This window comes from Mustela erminea, chromosome 1, assembly GCF_009829155.1.
Source record: "Mustela erminea isolate mMusErm1 chromosome 1, mMusErm1.Pri, whole genome shotgun sequence".
NCBI lineage: Eukaryota > Metazoa > Chordata > Mammalia > Carnivora > Mustelidae > Mustela > Mustela erminea.
In genome coordinates, this window is record NC_045614.1 from 54259143 (window position 1) to 54284652 (window position 25510).

The 25510-nt window shown below is 44.7% G+C and overlaps 2 protein-coding genes across 9 annotated transcripts in view; one reads left to right on the forward strand and one right to left on the reverse strand.

Annotated features, from left to right (window-relative positions):
• The first annotated feature begins 509 nt into the window (after positions 1–509).
• Positions 510–24489, forward strand: MKRN2 (makorin ring finger protein 2). Of its 2 annotated transcripts, none has more exons than XM_032327758.1 (8): positions 510–639; positions 10634–10762; positions 12017–12198; positions 13341–13645; positions 15000–15214; positions 17045–17155; positions 22637–22781; positions 22961–24489. In XM_032327758.1, exons 1-8 carry the CDS (start codon positions 614–616, stop codon positions 23096–23098), a joined length of 1251 nt encoding a protein of 416 aa, XP_032183649.1. In that variant the 5' UTR covers positions 510–613; the 3' UTR covers positions 23099–24489. The 2 variants fall into 2 exon arrangements, with proteins under 2 accessions (XP_032183649.1, XP_032183657.1); XM_032327766.1 differs by lacking the exon at positions 510–639 and adding an exon at positions 688–1175.
• Positions 24490–24931: 442 nt separating this feature from the next.
• The window catches only part of RAF1 (Raf-1 proto-oncogene, serine/threonine kinase), an 86399-nt gene continuing 85820 nt past the window's right edge, over positions 24932–25510 (reverse strand). For all 7 annotated transcript variants that reach the window (XM_032327692.1, XM_032327704.1, XM_032327722.1 and 4 more), the window contains one exon: positions 24932–25428. In XM_032327692.1, the coding sequence (XP_032183583.1) occupies positions 25285–25428 (144 nt within the window). In that variant the 3' untranslated portion in view covers positions 24932–25284. The remainder of the gene's footprint in view (positions 25429–25510) is intronic.

Below are 25510 nucleotides of genomic sequence, written 5' to 3' on the forward strand. Positions count from 1 at the left end.
ATAAAGAAGAGCAGAGGGAAGTGTCCCCAATATCTTTTTGGGTATCCACCCTAGGAAATGGAAGACGAACAGCAGAGGAATGCTGGAGGGGGGGGCTGGAGAATGGAACTAAAACTTGGGGTGGGAGTAGAGCTCTCGAAAAAGATCAGTTGGGAGGGAGCTAAGTGGGAGGCGAGGTCTGCTGGGAACAGTTGAGGCGGGGCTTGAGGAAGGGGCCTAGAGTTTGCACGTTCGGATAAGAAAATTCTTTTGGGATTAAGGCGCGCATGGAGAGGCGGGAACGTGGCCTTGTGAGGAATGAGGCGATTGTAAGGACGGACGGTGGAAGACTGCGAGGGCTAGGATGCCAGCCGGGCATCGCCCAGGAGGCTCGGAAATGCCTGACCTGGAGCGCGGGGATGGGAAGGGGTCGGCCCGGCCTCAGCCTCCAGGCGGAACCAATTGTGACGGCGACGAGGTTTCCCACCGGCGCTACAAAGGTGCCACACGGGAGGGGCGGCGTGCGCCGGCGTGACGCGGCCGCGCGGAATGGGCAGGGCCGAGGCCGAGGCGGCGACCGTGGCGGCCGGTGCTAGAGGCGGCGGCACGACGGGGCCCCTCAAGCCCGACCACCATGAGCACCAAGCAGGTCACTTGCAGGTCGGTGCGCGGCGCCGCGGCGACCGGGAGCGCAAGGCCACTTCACTTCCCTTCTCATCCCCCCAATCCCCCGCGCCGGGCCCCGAGCGGCGGGTGCACCGCAGCCCCACCACCAGGGAAACTGAGGCAGGAGCGGGTTCTTGAGAAGTTGCTCAGCTGTTCGCGGTCCGGCTTCTCTACGCGGAGCTCGCGCTGCGGCCGGAGACCGGCACCCGGCGTGCGGGTGGCGGTGTGTTGGGGCGGAGACCCCCGGCGACGCCGGCGCGGGGGCCTTTGGGCTGGAAGAGCATGCTGGCCTGGGCGGTGCAGGGCGCTGGGGCCTGGCGGTGGGGGTGGGGCTCTTGGAACTTCGAGTTTAGCTGGAAAAGGAGATTCGGGTAAAGGGAAGCTAAGTGGTCGTTTACAGATGGGGATACCACGCAGGAATAAGCTGTTGATCGATGATAAGGGCCTCGAAGAAGCTTCGGTCCCGAAAGCGGGCTTCGTTTTCTAAGAGTTTTTAGAACTCCCATGCAATCTAAACTTGCAGAGAGTCGGCAAGTAAGAATTGTGCGGAAAATAATAATGGCGGGTAACGTTTACTGGAAGTTGGTGAAGTGCTCCGCATATTTCCAAGTGCTCTATATTCACGGTCATTACCCTTCACAGTAACACTACTAGGCAGATAATGATGTCCATTTTACAGTGCAGGGCATTCGGACTGAAAGAGATTAAGTGATACTCTTAGTGAGACACCCATTTACGTGGAGAAATACAACAGTGATGGATGGATGGTGTAGAAAATTCAAAACCGGATGCTGCACTGTGGCTGCTCCTGCGAAGCAGAAAGAGCTTGGTTGTATAACACCCTCGTTCCTTGGTGAACCTGTGGCTTACCGATACTGGGTTCCTAGTCTTACTGAACTGATGCTTGGAGAGTGCAGATTTTATTTTAATGATTGGTTTCAGTAAAACTTGTGTGGGAAACATTGCCCCCCAAAATCAGTCGTATGGTTTGGTTATGTAATAAGCACTTTAAGTATCATATGTGTTGTTACGGTTCTTCATTAGCATGAATAATTGAGAAGGGACTATGTAAAAAGTTTTCTGTTAGTGTTAGTACATATTAACTGTTCAAGTAGTTGGCTCAAAGCCCAGGTGGCTTATATGAAGCAGTTGTCAGAAATTTGCACATAGTATCTATAGAAAATAATTTTGCTTGGTTATTTGTGCTAGAAGATCTTTTGTGAAGACCTGTGTGTGTTCATTTTTATTTGTATAAAGCAAGTATGCTGAGTAATTGTATAGCATATTCTGATTACTCCTCTTAAGATGTGTCCACAAAAGAGTACACATTTATATAATGCTTTATAATTGAATCTCAACTCTGTGTAGTATCTAGTTTTACAGACATCTTATGTTCAGAAGGACTTGAGATTTGCCCCTAACTTCACATCTAAATGCAGGAGCAAAATTTAAATCAGGATCATCTTGGCTTTTTCCTTCTGTGCTGGGAGATGGCCTAACCTGAAAACTTTTAATTCTGTTTCCCAAACAGAGGCATCCTGCAGGATAATATTGCATGTAAAGTCAAGAGTGGGTTGGAATGTTGGAGAGGGGTCACTTCCTAAGTACTAACTGGTGGGGGGGCAGTGGCTGTCCTATGTGCTGGGTGCTCTTTGAGGTGCTCTACCAGCCATATCATATGTAACCTAGTGACCCTCGCTGTTCTATAGTTTGTGAAACGGAATCTCAGCACTGAAATGGTTGCCCTGGGTCATTCAGCTTCCAAGTGGCCAATGTGTGGCATCAGAGTCTATACTTTAATTGACTGCATGGCTCCAAATAAATGTGGGAGATGCTAAAGTTTCTTCACTGCAGGAATTTTTAAAGCTTTTCATATGCACATTTGAAAGGAAAATGCATGCGGAAACATAGAAACTAAAAGAAGTTTACTTGCAAAAGGGTCTGAAGGAGTCGGATCTCACAAGGATTGCCTTACCAAATAAAAAACAGAACACTTTCTTAAAATATTTATTAGAGAACACAAGCATGTGAGAGCAGGGACAGGGGCTGAGGGAGAGAGAGAATCTGAAGCAAACTCTCTGCGGAGCTAAGAGCCTGCCATGGGCCTTGAACCCAGCACCCTAAGGTCATGACCGGAGCTGAAACCAAGACTCCCAAGAGGCAGACGCTTAGCTGACTCAGCCACCTGGGTACCCCCAAAACAGAACACATTTAAATGAAAAAAACTGCAGTATTACCTAGAGAACGAAGTTTACTTTAATATTTCATAATGGAAAAGCTTTTCTCACTTTCTTATTCACTAAAGTCTTAACCTCCAGACATTGGTGATTCACAGGAAATGTTCAAGATACGATTTATTTGGGGGACCAGACCTTAACAGGGTGATCAGCTGGTTTTCATTTATCTGAGGGTGCAAATTGGTTTTTTGGTTTGTTTTCCTGGCTGTGGGATGTGATGTACATGCTTATTCTGAATAGCAGCAACACAAAGTGTTAGTTTTGCTTCTATTCTGATACACAGATGTTTCTCCAAGAGATCTGTATGAGATGCTAGGATTCCCAGTTGAAGGACAAAGACATTCCATATGTTTATTGCTTGAAATGGCAAGAATGGCTGCTCACACAGTTGTGCTGTCAGTCAGCTCTCCTGATTTTTGAGCATGCCACTCTAATCAGAATCTCAAGTTTGGAGTTATATTTTGCTGATTCTTCTTGCTAACCATTTCCCTGTATTCCAGTCTTTTTTCAAAGCACTGGTGCAGGCCTTTATGCCTGCTTTCTTTTCTACTGCCTCTTGTGATAGAGGTCCCTTTGTCTTATCATCACTAGGTGAAGACCTGGAATTTGTTTCCTTAGAGCACTAAGCTTAGAACTTTTAATTCTTTGGAAGTCACAAAACATAAAAGACCTTCTCAGCAATAAGTAGTAGAAGAGCTTGAGTTCTGGAGTTGGGCAGTTCTGGATTCTGATACTGGTACCACCTGTGCCACAACTTCCTCACCTGTAAAATGAACTTGGTAATGCCCAACTAGCCAGGTTGGCTAACAGATTAGATAATAACAACAAATGATCGTGTTTGTGTGGTAGGCTAAGCACTTACATGCATTGTCTCAGCCAAACCTTAGAGTAATCTATCATTGCAGTCTAGGAATTACAATTATTATATTATGAATGGGGAAATTTATATAACTTGCCCAAGTTCATATAGCAAGCTCTCTGATTTCAGAGTGTTGACCACTATACCATACTTCATCTCTACTTCTATTCAGGTCTGCCACTGGGCCAGCATTAACCCCTTTCCCCCTCAAAAGATCTGTTATTACATGCCGTATAGCCATAAAATTTAAGTCTGAAAATATGTAGAGAAATAATAAAAAAAGTGACACTGAGAATGCAGATTACCCATATACTCAGATATGGTATACAGAAGCATTTTGCTAGAGATATGCTCTGTTGAAAGGTGGGTAAGAAACTGGATTGATTTTGTTTGACTCAGCCCTCAGCTGCAGTTAGATCTGCTAGTGGTTCTGTGGCTAGAAGTGAACCGAGTGTCCTTTGCAACATATAAAAGCTACACTGTCTGAAACAGTCCTTTGAAGTCACCCAGCATAAAAGACCTTTTGGAGTGTCCCCCAGAAATCTCCCTCCTCTGGGTCTCCAGCTATGTACTTCCCTCTCCCAAATACCTGCCCCCACTCCCTACCCCCACCCCAATTCATGTCTCAGTCTTTTCTCTAGGAAGATACAAGGGATGGTTTCACCATTAGGAAGACTGAGCTGTTGGAAGTTCATTACAGCGTGTTATGTGAAAGAGGCCTGGGGGCACCTGAGTGGTTCAGTGAGTTAAGCATCTGCCTTCAGCTCAGGTCATAGAACCCCGCATGCGGCTCCCTGTTCAGCGGGGTGTCTGCTTCTCCCTCTGCCTCTGTCACTCCCCTCATTTGTGTGCTCTTTCTGTCAAATAAATAAATAAATTCTTGAGGAAAGAAAAAGAAAGAGGCCTGGATTATGCTTAGTATAACATAGATAGGGATAGATAGCTCTAAGCCATTGACAAAATGCCCCAAAGGACAAGCAAGATATGTTTAAGCTAGTTTTGTGTTCGTCACTGGGGAGTGACAATGATGACATATACTACAAAAATAGTACTGAGCTGGTTTCATCTCTTATATAACTCTTGTTTCATGATCCTCTTTCTTGAAGACACTGATGGTGGTCTAGAAGTTATTTTTGAAGCTGTTTAAATCTCCACTTAATCACTTACAGAAGTGAAATGCCTTACATGAAGTCACCAGCTTATAGGTTGCAAAACTAACTAGAAGCTTTAGTTGGTGGTTAAATATTTGTTTTCTTAATGAGAAAGATAGTGAGTGGGGTTTGAAAGGCAGGTTGTCTGAACAGGACTTAGGGGAGGCAGTAGAATTATAAAAAGCCACCCTTTTAGGAACACCACTAAGAATCTGTCCTTTTGCATGCTTGGTTAACAAATAGTGTTTGGTAAAAAAACCTCTGGTAGTCTCCTACCCCCACATTCCCTTCCCCGCCCCTCCTTTTTAAGGAACTCTTCTTGTTTAGTTTCCCCAAAATAAACTGTTGAAGTATTTACTAGATCTTACTTTTGTGGAACCGTTCATTTAGCCACTTTGAGCCTGTTCTCTTCCAGTATTTGAGTTTACTAATCCTCTTTGTCATTCAGAGTTGGCTCTTGGTGCTGATTTTTTTCTCCTTTATACCTTCAAAGATCGCCATATTTAAGGACAATTAAAATAATGTAGTCTTACAGCATTTCTCAGAATTATTCAACTCTTTGGGAATATAATATTATATAATATACTTTTGTGCCCAGGACTCTTAACGTCCAGAGATTGGCTAGAACAACCCACAGGACTCCATGTGTATAATTCTACTGCAGACTAAGATTTACTACTGTGATAAAGTAAGAAGTCATGGCTAGGTCATATGGGAAAAAGGCACAGGTAGCCTCTGGAGGAACCTGTGTGCAGGCTTCCTGCCTTCACTCCTTCCCATAAAAGGTTACTGAGCATACTTCTCCCCCAGCAACAAAAATGCAGCAACATGTGCCTAAAGAAGTCCATTAAAGATTCACTGCCCAGGCTGGTCACCTTCTGCTTAGCATCTACCGAAATTCCAGACTCCCAGAAGGAAAGCAGATGTCAGCATAAACCACATTGTAGAGTGTGAAGACAGTGAGCCAGTCATATCACTTCGGGAAATTTTCTAACCATGTAGTGAAACTATTTATCAGTCATGCTCCAGAGGCTAGGCAGGGACCAGCTTGTAAATAGGTTTTTCTAAGGATAGCAGGCTCAGACTTACTGTGTTAACTCTTTTCTGCACACTTTTAAAGTCAGTACTGTGGATGAAAAGATCCTTTTTGTACAGGCCTTTTTTTTAAGTTCCTTTTAAGTTTTCTAACAACAACAACAACAAAACCTTTTTGTATAGTTTGTCGGGTTCTGTGCCTTTTTTTTTTTTTTTTTTTTTAAGTTAACCTACACAGCCGCCTTAAAGCAAGTTACTGTATAGCCTGTGATCTAGTGGAAGACTCCCAAGGGGGCTTTGCCTGGGAAAAGCCTAGCCGATGACCTAGGAAAACCCATAGGATGACACCTCTGTCTAGTCACGTAAGTCATAGGATCCTGTTCTCATCGTTGTAGGCTCAGAAGTTTTATTCTGTTGGTGTACTTAGAGGTGGCTCTGCTAGCTAAATTCAAGAGAGACCTAAAAATTAGATACCCTTTTCTCATTTTCCTGAGAGAAAAGGAAGTTTTAGGGGGCCTGGCCAATAGTTCCTCTGCTTTTTGGAAGATGAACAGGTGAGGAAAGTTGAAAGTATGTTAGTGAGTCAGGAAGGGTTGATGGTCTTCAAATCTTGTGGCCTCCAGCTAAGGCAGGCTCCCAGGCCAATCACATAGGCTGATGTGCAGCATGAATTGTCACTTGTGTTATCTGGCATTCTTTGTCTAGAAAGGACAGTCTGGGTCTCTCAGGCCTTCCTGACTTACCTTAGAGACCTTCCTTCTGTTGCTAAGCCTATCTCCAGTTCCAGGCACACCCATGTAATTGGTTAGGTTTAGACTTTCTGTGTTCAGTCACATTTAGTGATGTTCCAGCTGTGCCTTTCTGACACTGTTCCCAGGCTTTCTTCATTAGAGACCAGATATTCCTGACGTGTGTGTCTAAGGACTAGCTCTCTCCAGTCAGAGGCCTCAGACTAGGAAGCACCTTAGTTTGTGGCTGCCGCTAGTGAGTCTTCTGGGTCGAGGGAGGCAAAGTGCACAGTAGGTTGGAGGGTGAGGTCTTCCTGGGCTGGTCCACAAAGGAAGGCGGCTTATAACAGTTCAGTGCACTGAAATATGGGATGCAGTGTTTTTGACAGAGGCCACAGCATGGGCAAAGGCAGAGTGACAGGGAGAAGGTCAGGGCTATCTGGGAAGACTAGAGTTGGGGACCCCATCCTAGCAGTTTGACCCTCTGTATGTAAGTTATCGCCTCTCTTTGAGTCTCTTTGAGTCTCAGCATTTGAGAGTTCATTCTGCCCTTTAGTTAACATTTGTGTATGTTTGAAATTTTCCATAAAATTTTTTTTTAAGTAAGTTAAAACATGGGTTCACAGATGAAGCTCCTTTACAAAGCAACCTCCTGACAGGCTCTTCCCCTGCACTTTCAGCCCTCTCCAAATCTGTCTTCCACCCTGCAGCTCAAGTGGCTTTTTCTGAAAGAAGCCTGGGAAAGGGTGTGTTTAATAACCATACAAGCATACTTCCAAAATAGTGCATGTTTGGTTCCAGGCCACTGTGATATAGCAAATTTTGCAATAAAGTGAGTCAAGTGAACCTATTTGGTCTCCCAGCATTTATAAAAGTTATGTTTATAATGTAGTCTATTAAGTGTGCAGTAGCATTATGTCTAAAACCACGCACATACCTTAATTTAAAAATTGTTTCTTGATAAATTCTAACCATCCTCTGAACCTTCAGCAAGTTTTAATCTTTTTGCTGGTGGAGGGTGTGGTCTCAGTGTTGTTGGCAGCTGACCCATCACGGTTGGGATTGCTGAAGGCTAGGGTGGCTGTGGCCGTTTCCTCAGAATAAGACAATAAAAGTTGCCACATTGATTGACTCTTCCTTTCACAAACAGTTTCTCTGTGGCATATGATGCCGTTTGATAGCTTCCTACCCACAGTAGAACTTCTTTCAAAATTGGAGTCCCTCCTCTCAAACCCTTCCACTGCTTTATCAGCTGAGTTTATGTCATATTCTAAATCTTTGTTGTCATCTCAGCAGTCTTCACAGCATCTGCAATAAGAACAGATCTCACAAAAACACTTTCTTTGCTCATCCATAAGAAGCAACTCCTCATCCGTTCAAGTTTGATCACGAGTTCACAGCAATTCAGTCATGTCTTTGGGCTCCACTTCTGATTATAGTTCTTTTGCTGTTTTCACCATATCTGCAGTTGCTCCTTCCAGGGCAGTCCTGAACCCCTTAGAGTCCTCCATGAGAATCAGAATCAGCTTCTTCCAGACTCCTATTAATGTTGATAATCTGACTTTTTCCCACACATCACAAATGTTCTTAATAGAATCTAGAATGGGGAATCCTTACTGGAAGGTTCTCAATGGACTTTGCCAAGCTCCACCAGAGGAATCATTATCTATGGCAGCAGTACCTTTACATAGTGCTAGGCTACAGAATGAATGTTGTGGTAGCAGGCATGAAAACAACTTGATTCTCGTACATCTCCACCAAAACTCTTGGGTGACCACGTGCATTGTCAGTGGGCAACAGTATTTTGTCAGGAATCTTATTTTCTGAGCAGCAGGTCTCAACAGTGGACTTTAAAAATTCAGTAAAACACATTGTAAACAGATGTGTTGTCATTCAGGCTTTGTTCTATTTATAGAGAACAGGCAAAGTAGATTTGGCATAATTCTTAAGGGCCCTAGGATTTTCTGCATGATAAATGAGCACTGGCTTCAATTTCATGTCACCAGCTGCATTAGATCCTAACAAGAGAGTCAGTCCGCCCTTTGAAGCTCTGAAGCCAGGCACTGACTTCTCTCTAGCTCTGAGGGTCCTCGATGGCTTCTTCTTGCACTACAAGGCTGTTTCATCTGCACTGGAAGTCTGTCGTTTAGGGCGGCCACCTTCATTTGTGATCTCAGCGAGTCTGGGCGACGCGCTGCAGCTTCTGCACCAACACTGGCTGCTTCACTTGCTCTTTTCTGTCACGGAGACGGCTTCTCTCCTTCACCCTCGTGAACCACCTCTGCCAGCTTCACACTTCTCTTCTGCAGCTTCCACACCTCGCTCAGCCTTCACAGAATGACAGGGAGAGGGCCTTGCTCTCCGTGAGGCTCTGACTTAAGGGGATGCTGTGGCTGGTGTTATCTTTCCAGACCACTACAACCTTCTCTGTATCAGCATTCAGGTTGTTACACTTTCTTAACCATTTGTGTGTTCACTGGAATAGCACTTCAGTTTCCTTCAAGAACTTTTTCTTTGCCTTCACAACTTGGCTAACTCGTGGTCCAAGAGGCCTAGCTTTTGGTCTGTCTCAGTTGTCAGCATGCCTTCCTCACTAAGTTGAATGATATCTGGCTTTTAAGTAAAGTAAGGGGCTTGTGACTCTTCATTTCACTTGAACAGTTAGAAGTCACTATAGGGTTATTAATTGGCCAAGTTTCAGTATTGTGTGTCAGGGAATAGGGAGCCACCTAAGGAGAGGGGGGAGAGATGGGGAACGGCCTGTTGGTGGAGGAGTCAGAACACACATTTATTGGTTAATTTCCCCCCATTGCATATGGGCAGTGTTCATGGTACAAAACAATTACAATAGCAGCATCAAAGATCACTGAGTATAGATCACCATAACAAGTATAATAATAATGAAAAAGTTTAAAGTATTGTAAGAATTACCAAAATGTGACACACAGACATGATGTGAGTAAATGCTGTTGGAAAACGGCACCATGCTCAAAACAGTCTTGCCACAAATCTCCAATTTATAAAATGTAGTTATCTGCAGAGACAATAATAGGAAGAAGTATGCTTGTAAACAGTTTTCTTTGTGACAGGACTCTCAGAACCTTTCCTCTGCTACTGTGTGTTGTAAATCTCTGAGAAAGAACAGACAGTGCCATTTCCTAAGTTGACTCGACTGTGGGTCCTTTGTTAGCCTTCATTTTAAGATGCAGTCATCAGTATTTCAGCTGACACCACGGTAACTTGGAGCACAATTAAATGATACTCCGGCCTCGTCTTCTGGCAGGCTTGTTTGTGCTCCCTCACAGTGTCTCCCTTCTGTGCATTTTTCTTGCTCTCTTCTCTCTCCCCTGTCCTATGGGCACCTCCACCACTTTGCAGACTGTGCTTGGGCCTGACCTCTGGGATGTTGGCCCTCTCTCAGTTCAGTTCCTGGTATGTGTCTCCTCAACACTCTGCATGCTTTATGATAAGGCACAGGTCACTGTTTTAACTGCCAGCTTAATTGTCATTGTGCTTTACGACCCAGTACATAGTGTAATTTTCATTTTATAGATCAAGACAGTGAGACATGGGGAAGTTTATTTTGTGACTTGCTCTTATACGGCAGGGCTGGGTATTGGGTCCAGGTCTCTGATTCCTTTATAACCATACCCTTTAAGTTCCATGAGAACAGAGAGAACCGTTTTTCAGAGTATTTGAGTCTCACATTTACATATGTAACATCTCAAATCAAGAGGGTATATCTTAAAACAAATGTATGGGGTTTTTCTTCCAGAAAACGGTCATTAAATAAGTTGTGATGCATCAAAAATCGTTGTGTCTTAGAATCAAGTAAATATGTCTCTCTCCAGTGCCTAATAGAGCCTTGATACATACTACATGTATAATAAGCATTTGTATGCTAGATTCAAGAAATATGGTGGTTTTATAAAGCAAAGTGTGCCTCTGAAAGTTCTATGCCCTTGCTTATCTCTTCAGATATTTTATGCATGGTGTGTGTCGGGAAGGAAACCAGTGCCTGTTCTCACATGACTTGGCGAACAGCAAGCCATCCACCATCTGCAAATACTATCAGAAGGGCTACTGCGCCTATGGGACGCGTTGCAGGTAAGAGCCGCACAGCTGCTCCCAGCTGTTCTATCAGCTTAAATACTGTCAGGAACTTGGATCCTTCATTTGGAGCATGGGTGTTGATGAGGGGAAATTTTTTCTTTTTAAGATTTATTTATTTTAGAGAGCTTAGGGGGTAAGAGGCAGAGAGGGAGGGAGAAAGAGATTTCCAAACTGGCTCCATGCCCCCTGCAGGCCCGATGGCAGGGCTCAGTCTCCTGATCCTCAGATCATGACATCAGCTAAAATCAAGAGTCAGATGCCTAACTGAGCCACCCAGGAGCCCTGATGAGAGGAAAATTCTAATTTGAAAGTAATTTAACAATAAAAAGTACAGAAGGTCATTTTGAAATCTGTTTCATTTTAATGAAAGTAATTTTAATTTTTCAAAATACTTTTCAGGCCTTATTCTTATGAGTCTCTTAGAAAATTTTACTCACTATGTGTGTGTGTGTGTATCTTTTCTCCTCACTTAACATGTCGCAAGCTTTTCTCTAAGCTGCTACTTTATTTCCTAACTGTAATTTTATGTTTCATAATGTTAGCATACCATCATTTTATTAGCTGTTCTTTTCTTAGATAGTTAATTGGTTTCCAGTTTTTGTTTTGTTTTGTTTTTTTTGCTATGAATAACCTTGCAGTGAACATTTCTATGCATATAGAGTCTGCCTTTTCCCTCACTCACATCTATAGGCACGTTTTATAGATTCTAAACAGGAAAACATTCCAAAAACCTGTTCAAGTGCTTTTATAGTGAAGGACTGGTATGTTCTTTCTTGTACCAAGTGGAGGCTATAGAAGTTGCCCACCCACCCCAAAGCCCCCACCCACCTACCCCCAGCCAGTGCATGTCCCAGAGAGACAGTCCAGGAAAGGCCGTCTCAAGCTCTTAACACTGGTCGTCATTAACTTTTGGGGCACTCCTGCCAGAAGAACATGACTTGGGTGTCAGGAGACTTCACTTGAACATCTGACTGGAATTTTCAGGATTTCTGTGTGTGACCTGGGGTATTTTGTCCTCCAAGGACACTTAAGTGTGGTGATAGACAGCAGTGTACCTACTACTCACTCTAAATTACCAGGCATTTCTTACTAATTGATAAGCCTTTTATCATTTAAAATATGGGAAAAGATCATCTCATTCTCCACCTCCACAAGTGGAGCAGAGGAAAAGATGGTTCACGTCTCGAGAGTGTGGGAGACTCGTGCAGGTAGTGTGTCCCTAATGCATTTGCTGTGTGTTTTGTTTAGATACGATCACACGAGGCCTTCTGCTGCAGCTGGTGGTGCCGTGGGCACCACGCCCCATGGCGTGCCCTCCCCGGGTTTCCACGGTGCTCACCCTGCTTCTGACCTCGCTGCATCTATTGTGAAAACGAACTTACATGAGCCTGGGAAACGGGAAAAAAGAACACTGGTACTTAGAGACCGAAGTGAGTGAGCAGAGTCATTTTGTTGTTTCTTTAGGAAAAGCAGTCCTGTTTGTTCGTGATGTACCTTTCTGGCCCTCTCTTGTCAGGGCTCCTGACCTAGTCCCCTTGCCCGCTGTTCAAGTATAGACACCAGACCTGTCCTGAGAAGAGCTTCCTTTGTCTACAGAGCGTTCAGGTGATGTGTTCTGCCTGCATTCTGGGCACACTGCCAAATCTGGCCTGACGACATGAAAAGGGTCCTTTTGTCAGTGTGTAATTGCTGTCTCCATGGGGTGGTTCCCCAGTTCTGAGAAGCACCAGGCCACTCATCTCAAAGTTACATAATTTGATAAGGAGCGTGTTTCACTGTTTTACTTCTAGGTCAGCTCCTAGTCTTAGTTACTGTGCTCAGCCAGTGTGGTGTCTTCATTTGCAGTTTTGGTAATAGAGCAGCATATTGGGGTTTGGGGAGGAAGTAGACTACAGATCATAAAGCTTATTTTTGATTGGCTGGTCCTCAGCAAGTAAAGGGATTTCTGGTTCTTGGAATTGTGTGGCATAAGCTAGGTAGATTCCATCCTAAGCAAACAATCGTGCTAGTCAAATGTCCTCTCTTAAGAGACCAGATGTGAATACAGTGGGAAGGAGGCCTAGAGGGGTTTGACACTGGTCTCAGGATCCAAAGACTCACTAGATTTTCATTCTAGTTTACTCTATGATAGGTGTCTTTACTAATATAAAGGAAAGCACTGTATTTTATTGACTTCATTCTAAATTCCCATAGACTTAATTTTGGTGTTTAAAAAAATTATCATTATTATCATTTTTTAAGTGTTAACTGGTCAGTGGGTTGACATTTCCATATTTGTCATTTTTAAACAGCAGCTTTCCTGTTCTTTTGAATATCGTGTCTGTTTTGTGAATTTCCTGTGTTGCCAATTATGTTCTTTCCATTTAAAAAAAATCATGATTATAGTAATGTCACTGTGAACATTTTATACTATTCTTTCTGGTTTTCCTTCTTGCCCTGTTTTTTTCTGTGTGATCCAAACAGTGAAATTCCCAAGGTCAGAATTACTTAATCTGTTAGGTTTTTACTAACTGCTTACCACAAGGTTTGGGCCAGATTTCATTTATGTGCGTGCTGTGTGTTTTGTATTAAGATCTCTCTGGCATGGCTGAAGAAAAGACTTGCCCAAGTATGGTGAGTACTCCAGGAGGCTGCAGCGATCCCCAGAATAGCCCAGAGATGAAGCCGCATTCCTACCTCGATGCGATCAGGAGTGGCCTTGATGACCTAGAAGCCAGCAGCTCCTACAGCAGTGAGCAGCAGCTGTGTCCCTACGCAGCGGCGGGGGAGTGCCGATTTGGGGATGCTTGTGTCTACTTGCATGGAGAAGTGTGTGAAATCTGTAGGTTACGAGTCCTGCATCCCTTTGACCCAGAGCAAAGGAAAGCTCATGAGAAGGTAAAACTGCAAGCATTTGCTTGAACTTATTTTAAGAAACTTAAAATGTGCTAAATGACAAAATTATTGGTATTCCTGTAATCATCTCTCTGTCAATAATGCCCTCACTATGTACGTGGCATGTTTATAATCCTGTTTCCAAGTCCTTTTTTCCTGTTGTCATTTTGACAGTTTTTGATTATTTAGAATAAAGAAAAAGGGAAGAGGTATTGCAAAGTTCAGAGGACAAATCTAACTCAGGAGTGTAGTGTGTGTGTGTGCGTGTTTGTGTGTGAGAGAAAAACACACACATCCTCCATATCCTTACATATCTATAGGTTTACATATCCTTGTGGCTGGGGTCCAGACACGCCAAGTTCTAGAGAATTTGAGGAGCCAAGTGTTAGAAGGGACCTTTCAGGTCATTAGGTCCCCAGTGTTCATGGAGGTGTCGCCTCACACTAGGCTCTGTGTGCTTGGCACACAGGTGGGTAAGAGAGACAGGAGTCCACAGCCTCAGTGTTAGAGCTCGTGATGACGAGCCGGCCATGGTGCGTAGAGGCCCCGTTGTCTTGCATGGGCATATTCAGGGGAGTGCAGAAGAAGAACTTTCCTCTGCACCTAGGTGTGTTGAGGGCTTTGTGCTGTACATGTGCTTGGTCTCCCATCTGTGTCCACCAAGAGCTCCCAAGGCAGAGTCTGGGTCTTCGTGCTCTTGGCATTGACTCTCATGCCTGATACACGGTGCTTCACCTGGGAGTATTCAGCACCTGCTTCCTGAATGAATACCTTTATTAAATAACCTGTTCTCTTGAGAAGTGGTGCTGCTTACCTCTGAGTCTGGACGACCAGCCTGATGTTTCAAGTTAAGGATTGTTCAGCATTTCTTTTTTTTCTTTTCTTTTTTTTCTTTTTTTTTTTAAGATTTTATTTATTTATTTATTTATTGGACAGACAGAGATCACAAGTAGAGAGAGAGGAGGAAGCAGGCTCCCCACAGAGCAGAGAGCCAGATGTGGGGCTCGATCCCAGGACCCCGGGATCATGACCTGAGCTGAAGGCAGAGGCTTTAACCCACTGAGCCACCCAGGCGCCCCTGTTCAGCATTTCTGATATTGGTATAGTTCAGAGTGGGTTAACGGTGCCCAGAAGAGCCAGGAGACTGGGTTCCCAGGCTCTGGGAACTCTGTGATTCCACGCAGGGCCTCGACTCTTTTGGGACCTCCAAAGTCTCGGTTCTAAACTGGAGGTGACCATATCATGCTAGGAAAGCTGGGCAGGTGATGGTGTGAAGTTTTTTTTGTGGTCTGAGAGAACTTTGTGTCCAACAGCCCAGAACCTAACAGTGTGGCCCTCCTTTCTCTCCATACTTGAGATCTGCATGTCGACTTTCGAACATGAGATGGAAAAGGCCTTTGCCTTCCAAGCAAGTCAGGACAAAGTGTGCAGTATCTGCATGGAAGTGGTCCTCGAGAAGGCATCTGCTTCTGAGAGGAGATTTGGGATTCTGTCCAACTGCAATCACACATACTGCTTGTCCTGCATCCGGCAGTGGAGATGTGCCAAGCAGTTTGAGAACCCAATCATTAAGTAAGTGCAGCTAAGGGTCTCTGCTGTGGAAGCTGGGTGGGGAGGGTGTTTGACTGGGGGCCTTCTTCTGTCTATTCTTAATCCCCCACACTGTCCTTTAGTGTGAAGATACAACTGGCAAGTCCAAGCCTGTGATTGCAGGAGCCTGGGCACATCTAGTAGCCTTCTTGAGCCCAGGTGCTTTTCCTTTTAAAAATAGGTAACAACTCCTGCTGACCATCAGCGTGTTTGGGGACAGTCAGCGGGGGTCATCTGTAGGAGAAGGTGTTCATAGCACTGGCCTTTTGGACTCCAGCACTAACAGTTACTGGTGGTTTGCCTTTAGGCTGATTTCCACCTTTGATTTTACTTTTTTTTTTATCTGTAAGATAGGGTTGTTTGAGGATTAAATGGAATAGTACATGTAACACATCTCACGTAAGGTATGATACACAGTATGTGCTCCATGGAGCCAACACAGGATTCTGAAATTCTGCAGAGGGCCAGGGGAAGAGCTTACTCATACTGAAAAGTGAATGTGTGCCGTGTACTGTTAGAAACTCTTTACACATAGTAGCTCATAGTTCTCAGACCCAGTGATCATTCTCATTTATAGAGAACAAAACTGGGGTAGAGTGAAGTCAAGTAATGTGCCTGAAATCCCATGTGTTTGGCCAAATAGCTGCTTTACTGAGATAAAAGTGGTTACTAGTCATTCCGCAGTTGTGGCCACCATCACTTCAGTCTAATTATAGAACATTTTCATCATGCCAAAAAGGAACCTCTGTGTGCATTCACTGCCCATTTCCTCCCTGCTCCTTCCAGCCACCAGCAGCCACTCCTCTGCTTTCTGGCCTCCGGCTTTGCCTGTCCTGGGCATTGGTTATAGATGGAGTCCCACGACATGCAGCCTTTCTGGGTCCGCCTGCTTTCCCCCCGCAGACCGCCCTCAGCGCTCACCCATCCACATGTGCCTGGGCTCCATGCCTGCGCGCAGGGCTGAGAGCCTGCCCTATGCAGATGTCCACAGTTCGTGCAGCCCTCAGCTGACAGGCATTTGGATTGTTTCCTTCTTTAGGTTATTAGGAATAATGCTGTTGTGAATACTCAAGGACAAGCTGTCATGTGGCCAGTGTTCTTTCTTTTGGGTAGAGGGCTAGGACTGGGTTGCTGAGCCTTACGGTAACTGTTCAGCATTTTGAGGAACTGCCAGGCTGTTTTCTACAGTGGCCACTCCAGCAGCATAGGAGGGGTCCAGTTGCTCCCCAACCTCATCAACTCTGGTTGTTGTCTGTATTTCTCATTGTAGCCATCCTGATAGGGTGTGAGGTGGTATCTTATGGTTTTGATTTGTATTTTCTCTGATAACGAATGATCTTGAGCATCTTTTTCTATGCTTTTTGGCCATTTTGCAGAAATGCCTACTCGAATCTTTCGCACATTTTAAAATTGGATTTTTTGTTTGCTTCAAAGATTTTATTTTTGAGTAATCTCTACACCCAGTGGGGGCTTGAACTCACAACCCTGAGATCGGGAGTTCCGTGCTCCCCTGACTGAGCCTACCAAGCACCCCAAATTGAGTTGTCTTCTTATTGTTGAGAAGAACATGTTTTTAACACTAAGTAAGGTTCTACACCTGAAACTAATATTACACTATATTTTAACTGGAATTTAAATAAAAACTTAAGAAAGCAGTAAAGAAGGTTCTGAGAGGATTGTGATTTCACCTTGTGGAATTTTTGGTTGGGAAACATTTGGAGTGCTCATGCATTTGAGCAAGGGGTTTGGTGGTGCGTGTGCACTAGATTTATAACTTCCTCTCTCCCATACTAACCCTGATTCTCATTTCAGGTCTTGTCCAGAATGCCGTGTGATATCAGAGTTTGTAATTCCAAGTGTGTACTGGGTAGAAGATCAGAATAAAAAGAATGAATTGATTGAAGCTTTCAAACAGGGAATGGGGTAAGTACTTTGAGCTCAGATAGGATTCTGGTGCCTGCCTGGCAAATGCTTGTATTTACATACCTTCCAACCCCACAAGATAATGTAATTTTTAAAATTTCAGCTTTGAGGTATAATTAACAAATAAAATTGTAAGATATTTGAAGGGTTATCATGGTCATTTGATCTACATTGTGAAAGGATACTCCCATCTTGTTGATTTCTTTTTTTTTTTTGTGAGAACCTCCAGGTTCTACTCAGCAAATTTCAGTTTTATAAACAGTGTTATCAACTGTAATCATCATGTTTCATCATGTGTTCATCTATGTATTCGTCATAGAGCTGAAGGTTGGGACCCTTTTATCAGCTTTTCCTTATTTATCCTACCCCTTAGCCTCTGGCAACCCCTTTTTTACTATGTAAGTTTGCCTGTTTGTGTTTGGTTCAGACACCAGCAAGTGATCTCCTGCAGCATCTGTTTTTCCTCTGTCTGGCTTATGTCACTTAGCATAATGCCCTCGAGGTCTGCCCATGTTGTCACAAATGGCAGGATTTCCTTTTCTGTCCTAGCTGAATAATATTCCATTTCATGTATATGCCACATCTTCATCCATTCATCTCTTGACAGACACATGGGTCATTTTGTGTCTTGGCTATTATGACTAATGTTATAGCAAACATGGAAGTGTAGATAATTCTTTTAACAGATGTGAGGTACTATCTCATTGTGGTGGTGATTTGCATTTCCCTGATGATTAGTGATGCCGAGTGCCTTTTCCTGTGTCTGTTGGACATTTAGATGCCTTCTTTGGGAAAATGTCTGTTCAGTTCCTCTGCCCATTTTTAAATGGAATGTGGTGGTGGTTTTTGCTCTTGTGTAAATTCTTTATGTATTTTGGATATTACCCCCTTATCCAGATAGATGATTTGCAAATATTTACTCCCATTTAGTAGGTTGCCTTTTCATTTTGTTTGATTTCCTTTGCTGTACAAGTGGTGTGGTCCCACTTTTTAATTTTTGCTTTTGTTGCCTTTGTTTTTGGTGGCAAATCCATAAAGAACATTGCCAAGACCAATGTCCAGGAGCTTATTGCCCTCTGTGTTTTTATGTTTTCGGGGCTTACGTTCAGGCCTTCCAATTTTGAGCTGATTTTTGTGTATGGTGTAAGATAGTGGTCCAGGTTCCCCAAAATCCTTTATTGGAGAGATTGTCTTTTTCCCGTTGAATATCCCTGGCTCCTTTGTTGTAAATTGACCACATCTTCATGGGCCCATTTCCGGGCCCTCTGTTCTGTCCCACTGATCTGTTTGTCTGTTTTTCTGCTAGTACTGTGCTGTTTTTTCTGTTTGGGTTACTGTAGCTTTGTAGTACAGCTTGAAATCAGGAAATGTGCTGTCTCCAGCTTTGTTACTCTTTCTGAGGATTACTTCGGCAATACACTGGGATCTTTTGTATAAAAGTTCTTATACAATTTTGGAGTTGTTTGTCCTTTGTCTTTGAAACATGCCATTGGGATTTTGATAGGATTGCTTTCAGTCTGCAGATTGTTACGCCTTTCATTTCTTTCAGCATACAAGTCTGTTTCATCTTCTCTGCTAAATTTATTCCTAGGTATTTTATTCTTTTTTGATGCAATTGTGAGTGGGGTTGTTTTTTTTCTTAATTTCTCTTTCTGGTAGTTCATTGTTAGTCGATTTTGTATCCTGCAACTTCACTGTTACAAGATATGGATATAGTATGTACATACACTAGAACCTAGCAAGGTAAATACTATGATTTTTTTTTTTTTAAAGAGAAAAAAAAGGTGGTTTCTATTTACTCAGATACCATTTCCAGTGTTCTTTGACTTGGTATATAATTCCTTCCAGTTGGTATAATTTACCTTCAGCCTCAAGAACTGCCTTTATTTAACATTTATTGAATCTGCTGATGATGAATTTTCTTTTTAGCAGAAACAGCTTCTCATTCTTAAAGGATATTTTCACTGGATATCCTGGTCTGACCAGTCCTCTTTACATCTTTGTCTCCTTTTTCAGTGAATACAATTTGGGGTTAATAGTTCGTTTCTTCATTTTCTTTTAGTATTTTGCAAATGTTGTTCCACTGTTTTCTGGCCTCTAGTTTCTGAGAAGTCAGTGATAATTTAGATTGTAGTATGTAGTTTTTCTGGGGTTGCTTTCAAGATTGTCTGTCTTCATTTCCAGCAGCTTGCTATTTTGCCTGGGAGTGGTTTTTTCTCAGAATCTGTAAGGTTTTGTCATGCGCCAGATTTAGGGAAATTTTGGCCATCAGATTTTTTTCCTGCCCTTTTTCTTCTTCTGGGACTCTTAATAACATGTAATAGACTGATACTGCTGCACAGAATTTGGGGTCTGTTCATGTCTTTCCAGTTTCTTTCCCCTCGCTGTTAATCTTTTCCAGTGGTTGCTGCTTTGAACGCCTTGTCATCTTGAAATTGGTTTCTAGGTCTCATTTTCCTGATTCCTTGTATAGTGAATCATTTTGGATTATAGCCTGCCAGTGTTATCTTGTCAAGATTCTTGATTCTCTTAAGTTAGGCAATATAGTGTTGATGTTCTTACATGCAGGTAAAGTGTTTAAATTCCAGCTTTGGGGCAGCAATTCTCATCTGTTTGGTTTTCTTGTTCTCAGCTAAGTGGCTATGAGCTTCTGCTGCACTGATGTCTGTGCCAAATCTTTGGACTGAATTAATACATTGTATTTGGAGTCCTCCTTCTGGTGCCCTTCTGTGTGTGGGACTGCTTCCCCACTTTCCAGTGGGTGCTCTCTTCAGGCCAGGGAGACTGTGGATTTGCCCCTGGAGTTTTAGACACCTAACTTTGGCTTGCTCTAGGCCGAAAGCTGTTTTTTCTGAGAAAGATAACTTTCTTCTTCTCATTCTGTTCTTTTCAGTGTCTGATTTCTTGGAATCCTCCTGCTGTTCATGTTCCAGTGCCTTTGGGTCTTTTAAAAATTGGTATTGCTAGTTAACTGCCCGAGGGTTGGCTCTGGGAGAAGTGTGCTTCCCTGTACTAAAGGGCACTGCATGTCCCCCCCCCCCTTTTTTTTTTTAAATTTTTTTTATTTTTTCAGCATAACAGTATTCATTATTTTTGCACCACACCCAGTGCTCCATGCAATCCGTGCCCTCTCCAATACCCACCACCTGGATCCCCCAACCTCCCACCCCCCGCCCCTTCAAAAACCTCAGATTGTTTTTCGGAGTCCATAGTCTCTCATGATTCACCTCCCCTTCCAGTTTCCCTCAACTCCCTTTTTTAATGTTTCCTTCAGACTGCCTATCCGTTACTTAAGTTCCCCCTCACACGTGGTGGCACATGTCCATCCACCAGAGGGCAGGAGTGGCAAGGCAGAGGGGCCAGCCTGCAGGAAGCAGCTGTGCTGGAGTGGCCTGGAAATTCTCGTGTTCTTTCTGTTTGGGTCTTTTCTGGCCTTAGTTTTCATTGATGACGGTGTTTTTATGCATTTCACACATATTCACTGTGCACCTACTATGGGCTAGGCTTCTTCAAGCTAAGCACCAGTGGGGGACATAGAGTACAGATTAGTAAGATAATTTCAAGGGAAATTACAAAAGGGCAATTATGATACGTGTTTTCTGGTGACAAATTCTTCACAAGAGGCCCAAGCCGCATTCCCAACAGAGAAAGCACTTGGAGCCACCTGAGAGCATCAGGAAAAGCAGCATGGGGACTCAGAGCCATGAAACGTAAACAGCTATCACGTGTGTTGAGGGCGAGGGGGAACAGAATGGCATGGGTGCAGAATGGTAACACGTGTTGTGTGGGGGAAGCAGGAGGAGTGGAAGGATGTGGTAGGACCTGTGGGATAGACTGCATTGAAATCTAAGGGGGCAGAACAAGTGACTGTTCGGCATGCTCCTCAGTTGTAGTGTGAAGAGGCTGGAAGCTGGTGGAAAGGAGGCCAGTTAAGAAATGACTATGGCAGGCGGGTAGCAGAGGACAGTACCCACATGGCTTCAGCAGTGTAGAGACAGAAGGGATGGGGTGACTGGGGAGGTGCTCTGTAAGCAGGACTAACAGTCGGATGGGGGAGCTGAGAACAAGGCGGCAGTCTGCGTGCACTGGAAGCTTTTGTCCTTGGTGACCAGGTAAGGCTGGGGAAGGAAAAGCACGGTTATTTGGGGGCAGGAATAGAGAATGATTTCTGGAACCTGTTGAGTTTATTAAAACCAGGGTCCAGCAGCAGTCTGGTGAGAACTCACTGCTTGAGCAGTTATCGGAAGGTTTACTCAGAGCCTCGGGGGTGGAGGCAATGATGGGGGTGGATGCACACAGCTCTGCTCGGATCCACTCCCCAGCTGGCGCCAGGGTCAGACCTGGGGGGAGCAGGCGCCATCCGGACGAGCGCAGTACTCCTTCAGTGGACAGTTGTCAAGGGAACTTCCTTGGTGCTGCTCTGAGGTCTCAGCCACCCTCATCACCGATCTCTGCCATCCTCCTTTTTTTTTTTAAGATTTTATTTATCTGTTTGACAGAGATCACAAGTAGGCAGAGCAAGGGAAGCAGGCTCCCTGCTGAGCAGAGAGCCCGATTCGGGGCTCAATCTCAGGACCTTGGAATCATGACCTGAGCCGAAGGCAGAGGCTTTAACCCACTGAGCCACCCAAGTGCCCCTCTGCCATCCTCTTGTCTGAGAAGACAGAAAAACACTGGCATCAAGGAGTCCCCCTTCCTTCTCATGTCACTGTCACATACCCCAGCTGCTATGGCTTTCTCTCTGCAACTTCCCTTCCTCAGCAGTCCCAGATGCCCCCTTGCCTTCTTGGGCATCTCTACCTCTTCTTCACCGTGGGACCATTTACGATTGTCTAAGTCAAATTTCATTTAAGTAAAAAGGAATAGGAAATTTCTGGTTGGTGGTTTTTTCCTCTGGAGCCTGAAGATATGCCTAAAGAACACAGCAAAAAGTTAATTTTTTACTGTGTGTATTATATTTTATCCATTTAAAAACAATGCTCTGAGAAGGGGTCCACGGTTAAGAAGCCTGCTCTAGATCTAGAGGGTGGAGACCAAGGAAAATTGGAATGAGACCTGGGACTTTGGACAGGGGCTAATGTTCACTGCTTTTCCGTGCCTCCTCCGTCAAGGCTTCCTCTTCCTTGACATCATTGCTGGCCAGGAGGAAGGGAAATTTCCCTGGGTGGGGTTCCTAGTGGGACTTTTAGCTGAGGCAGATAGCCCAGCTTCAGAACGTTGGAGCCCAGACAGCTGGCCCAGAGGAGCTGTCAGGCCTGTGCTCCCCTGGAGTCCCCTGTGCAGGTTCAGTTCTGTGTGAGGCTGCCATGTCACCATGACAGTATGATCCCCTTGGAAGTCAGCATCCTAACCTCACTGAGCCTCATCTTCCCTACATAGAAAGTAAGGCTCATCTAGTTCTGGCAGGGATGGAGGGAGGCCTTGGTTCTTCCCGGCCCCAGGTTCTCCAACATCCTCTGACTTTTTCTTTCTACTTTTCAGGAAAAAAGCTTGTAAATACTTTGAGCAAGGCAAGGGGACCTGCCCATTTGGAAGCAAATGCCTTTACCGCCACGCTTATCCTGACGGGCGGCTGGCAGAGCCTGAGAAACCTCGGAAACAGCTCAGTTCTGAGGGCACCGTGAGGGTAAGGACTTTGCCATCTCTGTCAAGGACACTTACTGGTGGCATTTCCAGGTACTGCTCCTGGCCCTTTCTCTGATAGCTTTGGCAGCAGGGAATGGGGTAGGTAAGCAAAAGAAAAATAAACTGGCCTTCATGTTGCCATTAATAATAACCAGGTATATTTGCTGGCTGTTTTTGCAGTTCTTTAATTCAGTGCGGCTCTGGGATTTCATTGAGAATCGAGAAAGCCGGCATGTCCCCAGCACTGAAGATGTCGACATGACAGAGCTTGGGGACCTCTTCATGCACCTGTCTGGAGTGGAGTCATCAGAACCCTAAGTAGTAGACGGTTCCCCCTGCATCTTGGGTTCTGCCGGCCAAGCCTTCCCCAAGCTAGGGTGTGCGGAGCTTCGTTTACTGCAACCCAAGGTGGCACGTGGCTTGGATTTGACTGGGGTTGTACTTAACCTTGGTCTCATCCCCTCTCCATTATTACAGCCATGGGAGGAGTGAAAGATATAAAATGTCCCAACAAGTATACGGAATCGCTCCTTTTCTAGTTGATCTCTTGAGTTGCACCTCAGGCTCCTCAGGGGAACCAGCTAAGCAGCCAGAGTTTTGATTGATTGCTTTTAAAAGCAGCCTGGCTCCTGTCCTTGAGCTTTAGCTCCCTAGAAACAGTCACCTTGCAACTGCCCTTAAAGCAGATTTGTTTTCCTTGACAAAGGATTCTTCACCCCTGTGAGATGATTCCTCTGTAGTGGATTTCCCTAGTGTACTTAGTGTGTAGCCAAAAACCGTTTTTCAAAAAGCTCTGTATAAATCAACTTACAGTGGGCACCGCACACCTTAGCATAAAACTTGTAGTGCTCTTTGGTGTACCCCGTCAGAGCAGGAGTTGCCCGTGTGTTCAGTCAACAGAGTGTAAACCTTCCTCCCTCTAAGGGCAGGGGCTCTCGGAGCAGTGGGAAGTGTAGCGCAGCAAAGCAGAGGTATAGCCCCTCATTTCTGATTGGTGTTGGGGCCACATGCTCCAGGGAAACACCTGCCTGTCACCTGTGGGCTTCCTTGGGGCTCTTGGGCTCATGCCCCAAGAGTCACTTTACTAGGGGTTCAGCACACACATGCTCTTGTGTGTGGCCCCTGCTCACCCATTTGATCTGTAAAGCATGGCTTTGATTGCCAATTTTGTAAAAAGTTAACAGCACCCAACAAAGTTTCTACTTCTGACCCAGCATTGGTCCTAAAAGAACAAGTCCTCTATGTTAAGTTGTGACTTTAATTGAAGGAATATAACATTGTGAATCAGAACAAACTCACCCCAAGCCTGAATTAATCTATTTTTATAAACAGCTTATAGAGATACCAAATATTTTATAAAATGCATTAAAGAGTGGGTAGAAAAAGGTCTACTCTTACCTGAGGTTAGAGTGGACTTTTTGGAGAATTTTTATAGTTAACTCTTTAGTGAAATGTGACAGCACAAAGGCTGATGTAAATTCCTTCCCAGTAGAGGCTCTGGGCCCATTTCCTGCTGCTTGTGTTCTTGCTCCAGGAGGGATGAAAGGATGGGGGAAGAGTTCAAGCTTCGAGCTCAGTAGAAGGAAAGAACAGCCACTAAACCTACATTTAATTTATTTTATTAAAATAACATAATTGAGGAACCATCAGATAACTGTATTTTGTCAGGCGCAATAAAAACAAAATTAAAACCCTAATCATCAAGAAAACCTGTACTCCTGGCTTCCTTGCATCCACATGATGTGACTGAAGAGAAAGGCTGGCCCAGTGGCCCCGCCCCACAGGGGCAACTTCTGGAAGACAGATTCAGCATGATGGAAGACTGCTCCCTGAAAGGGCGGAGACTGGGAGGGGTGGGCCAAGCACCTCTTCTGGAAAACCGTCCCAAGAGATCTCCAAGGAAAGAAGTGTCCGCAAAGTCAAGGTCCATAGTACCAATGCTCCTTCAGGCAGCCATGGTCTCTCAACAGTCCTGGGCTGTTTGGTGTGTTACGTGCAAAACTACTGTTTGACGCCACACCACCCTCTGAAGAACAGTCCTTCCCATGATAAGCGTTCCTCCTAGGAGCTGATATCCACAATCCACATGTCCACATCAGGGCTGGTTTGTCTGCTACCTTCATTTCCCCTCTGAGTGCTTCTTTTTTTTTTGCCCTAAAAAAAAAAAATATTCAGCCAACAGCTGGGGCTCCAGATCACATACTGCCAAATCTGGCAGCTGTGGGTGCATCTGGAGAAGGCTCTGGAGAAGGCTCTCGGCTCAAGAGCATAGGGGATGCAGGGAGGGAGCAGGACAAACCAGCATTTCGAATGGCTTCCTTCTCCCAGGGCCAGAAAGGGTAGAAAAGAAGGCAACATGAAGTTAAGGCCCTGTGAGTAGTCTAGAAGGTCCTTAGCAGCTTCTCTGAAAATGAGCTCTCTGCCTCCATCAAAAGGGAGCAGAAAGGTGGTGCCTGCTGACTTCCCTTACTCCCCCGATGGCCTGAGTGCAGGTGCAAAGTCAGCTAGAAGACAGGCAGTCTAGGGGACGTAGTCAGTGTGCAGGCGTTGATATCCTCAGTGTGGGCCGCCCGGTGCAGGGATGGCTCAGAAGCGCTCCGGTTGATTTTCGGCAGAGAATGTTGGAGCAGCTCGATGGAAGACAGGATCTGAAACGGGGCGGTGTCATTAGGTGGTCTTGGTGTCACTGCGGGAGCAGCAGCTTTTCCGGGAAGAGCCCAAACGCAGGCC

Bases quoted from the DNA above. Each gene is read 5' to 3' on its own strand.
- MKRN2 (XM_032327758.1), top strand. From the start codon at position 614: ATGAGCACCAAGCAGGTCACTTGCAG. The intron at 640-10,633 runs GTCGGTGCGCGG...TTATCTCTTCAG, and splicing joins ACCAAGCAGGTCACTTGCAG to ATATTTTATGCATGGTGTGT. The intron at 10,763-12,016 runs GTAAGAGCCGCA...TGTTTTGTTTAG, and splicing joins GCCTATGGGACGCGTTGCAG to ATACGATCACACGAGGCCTT.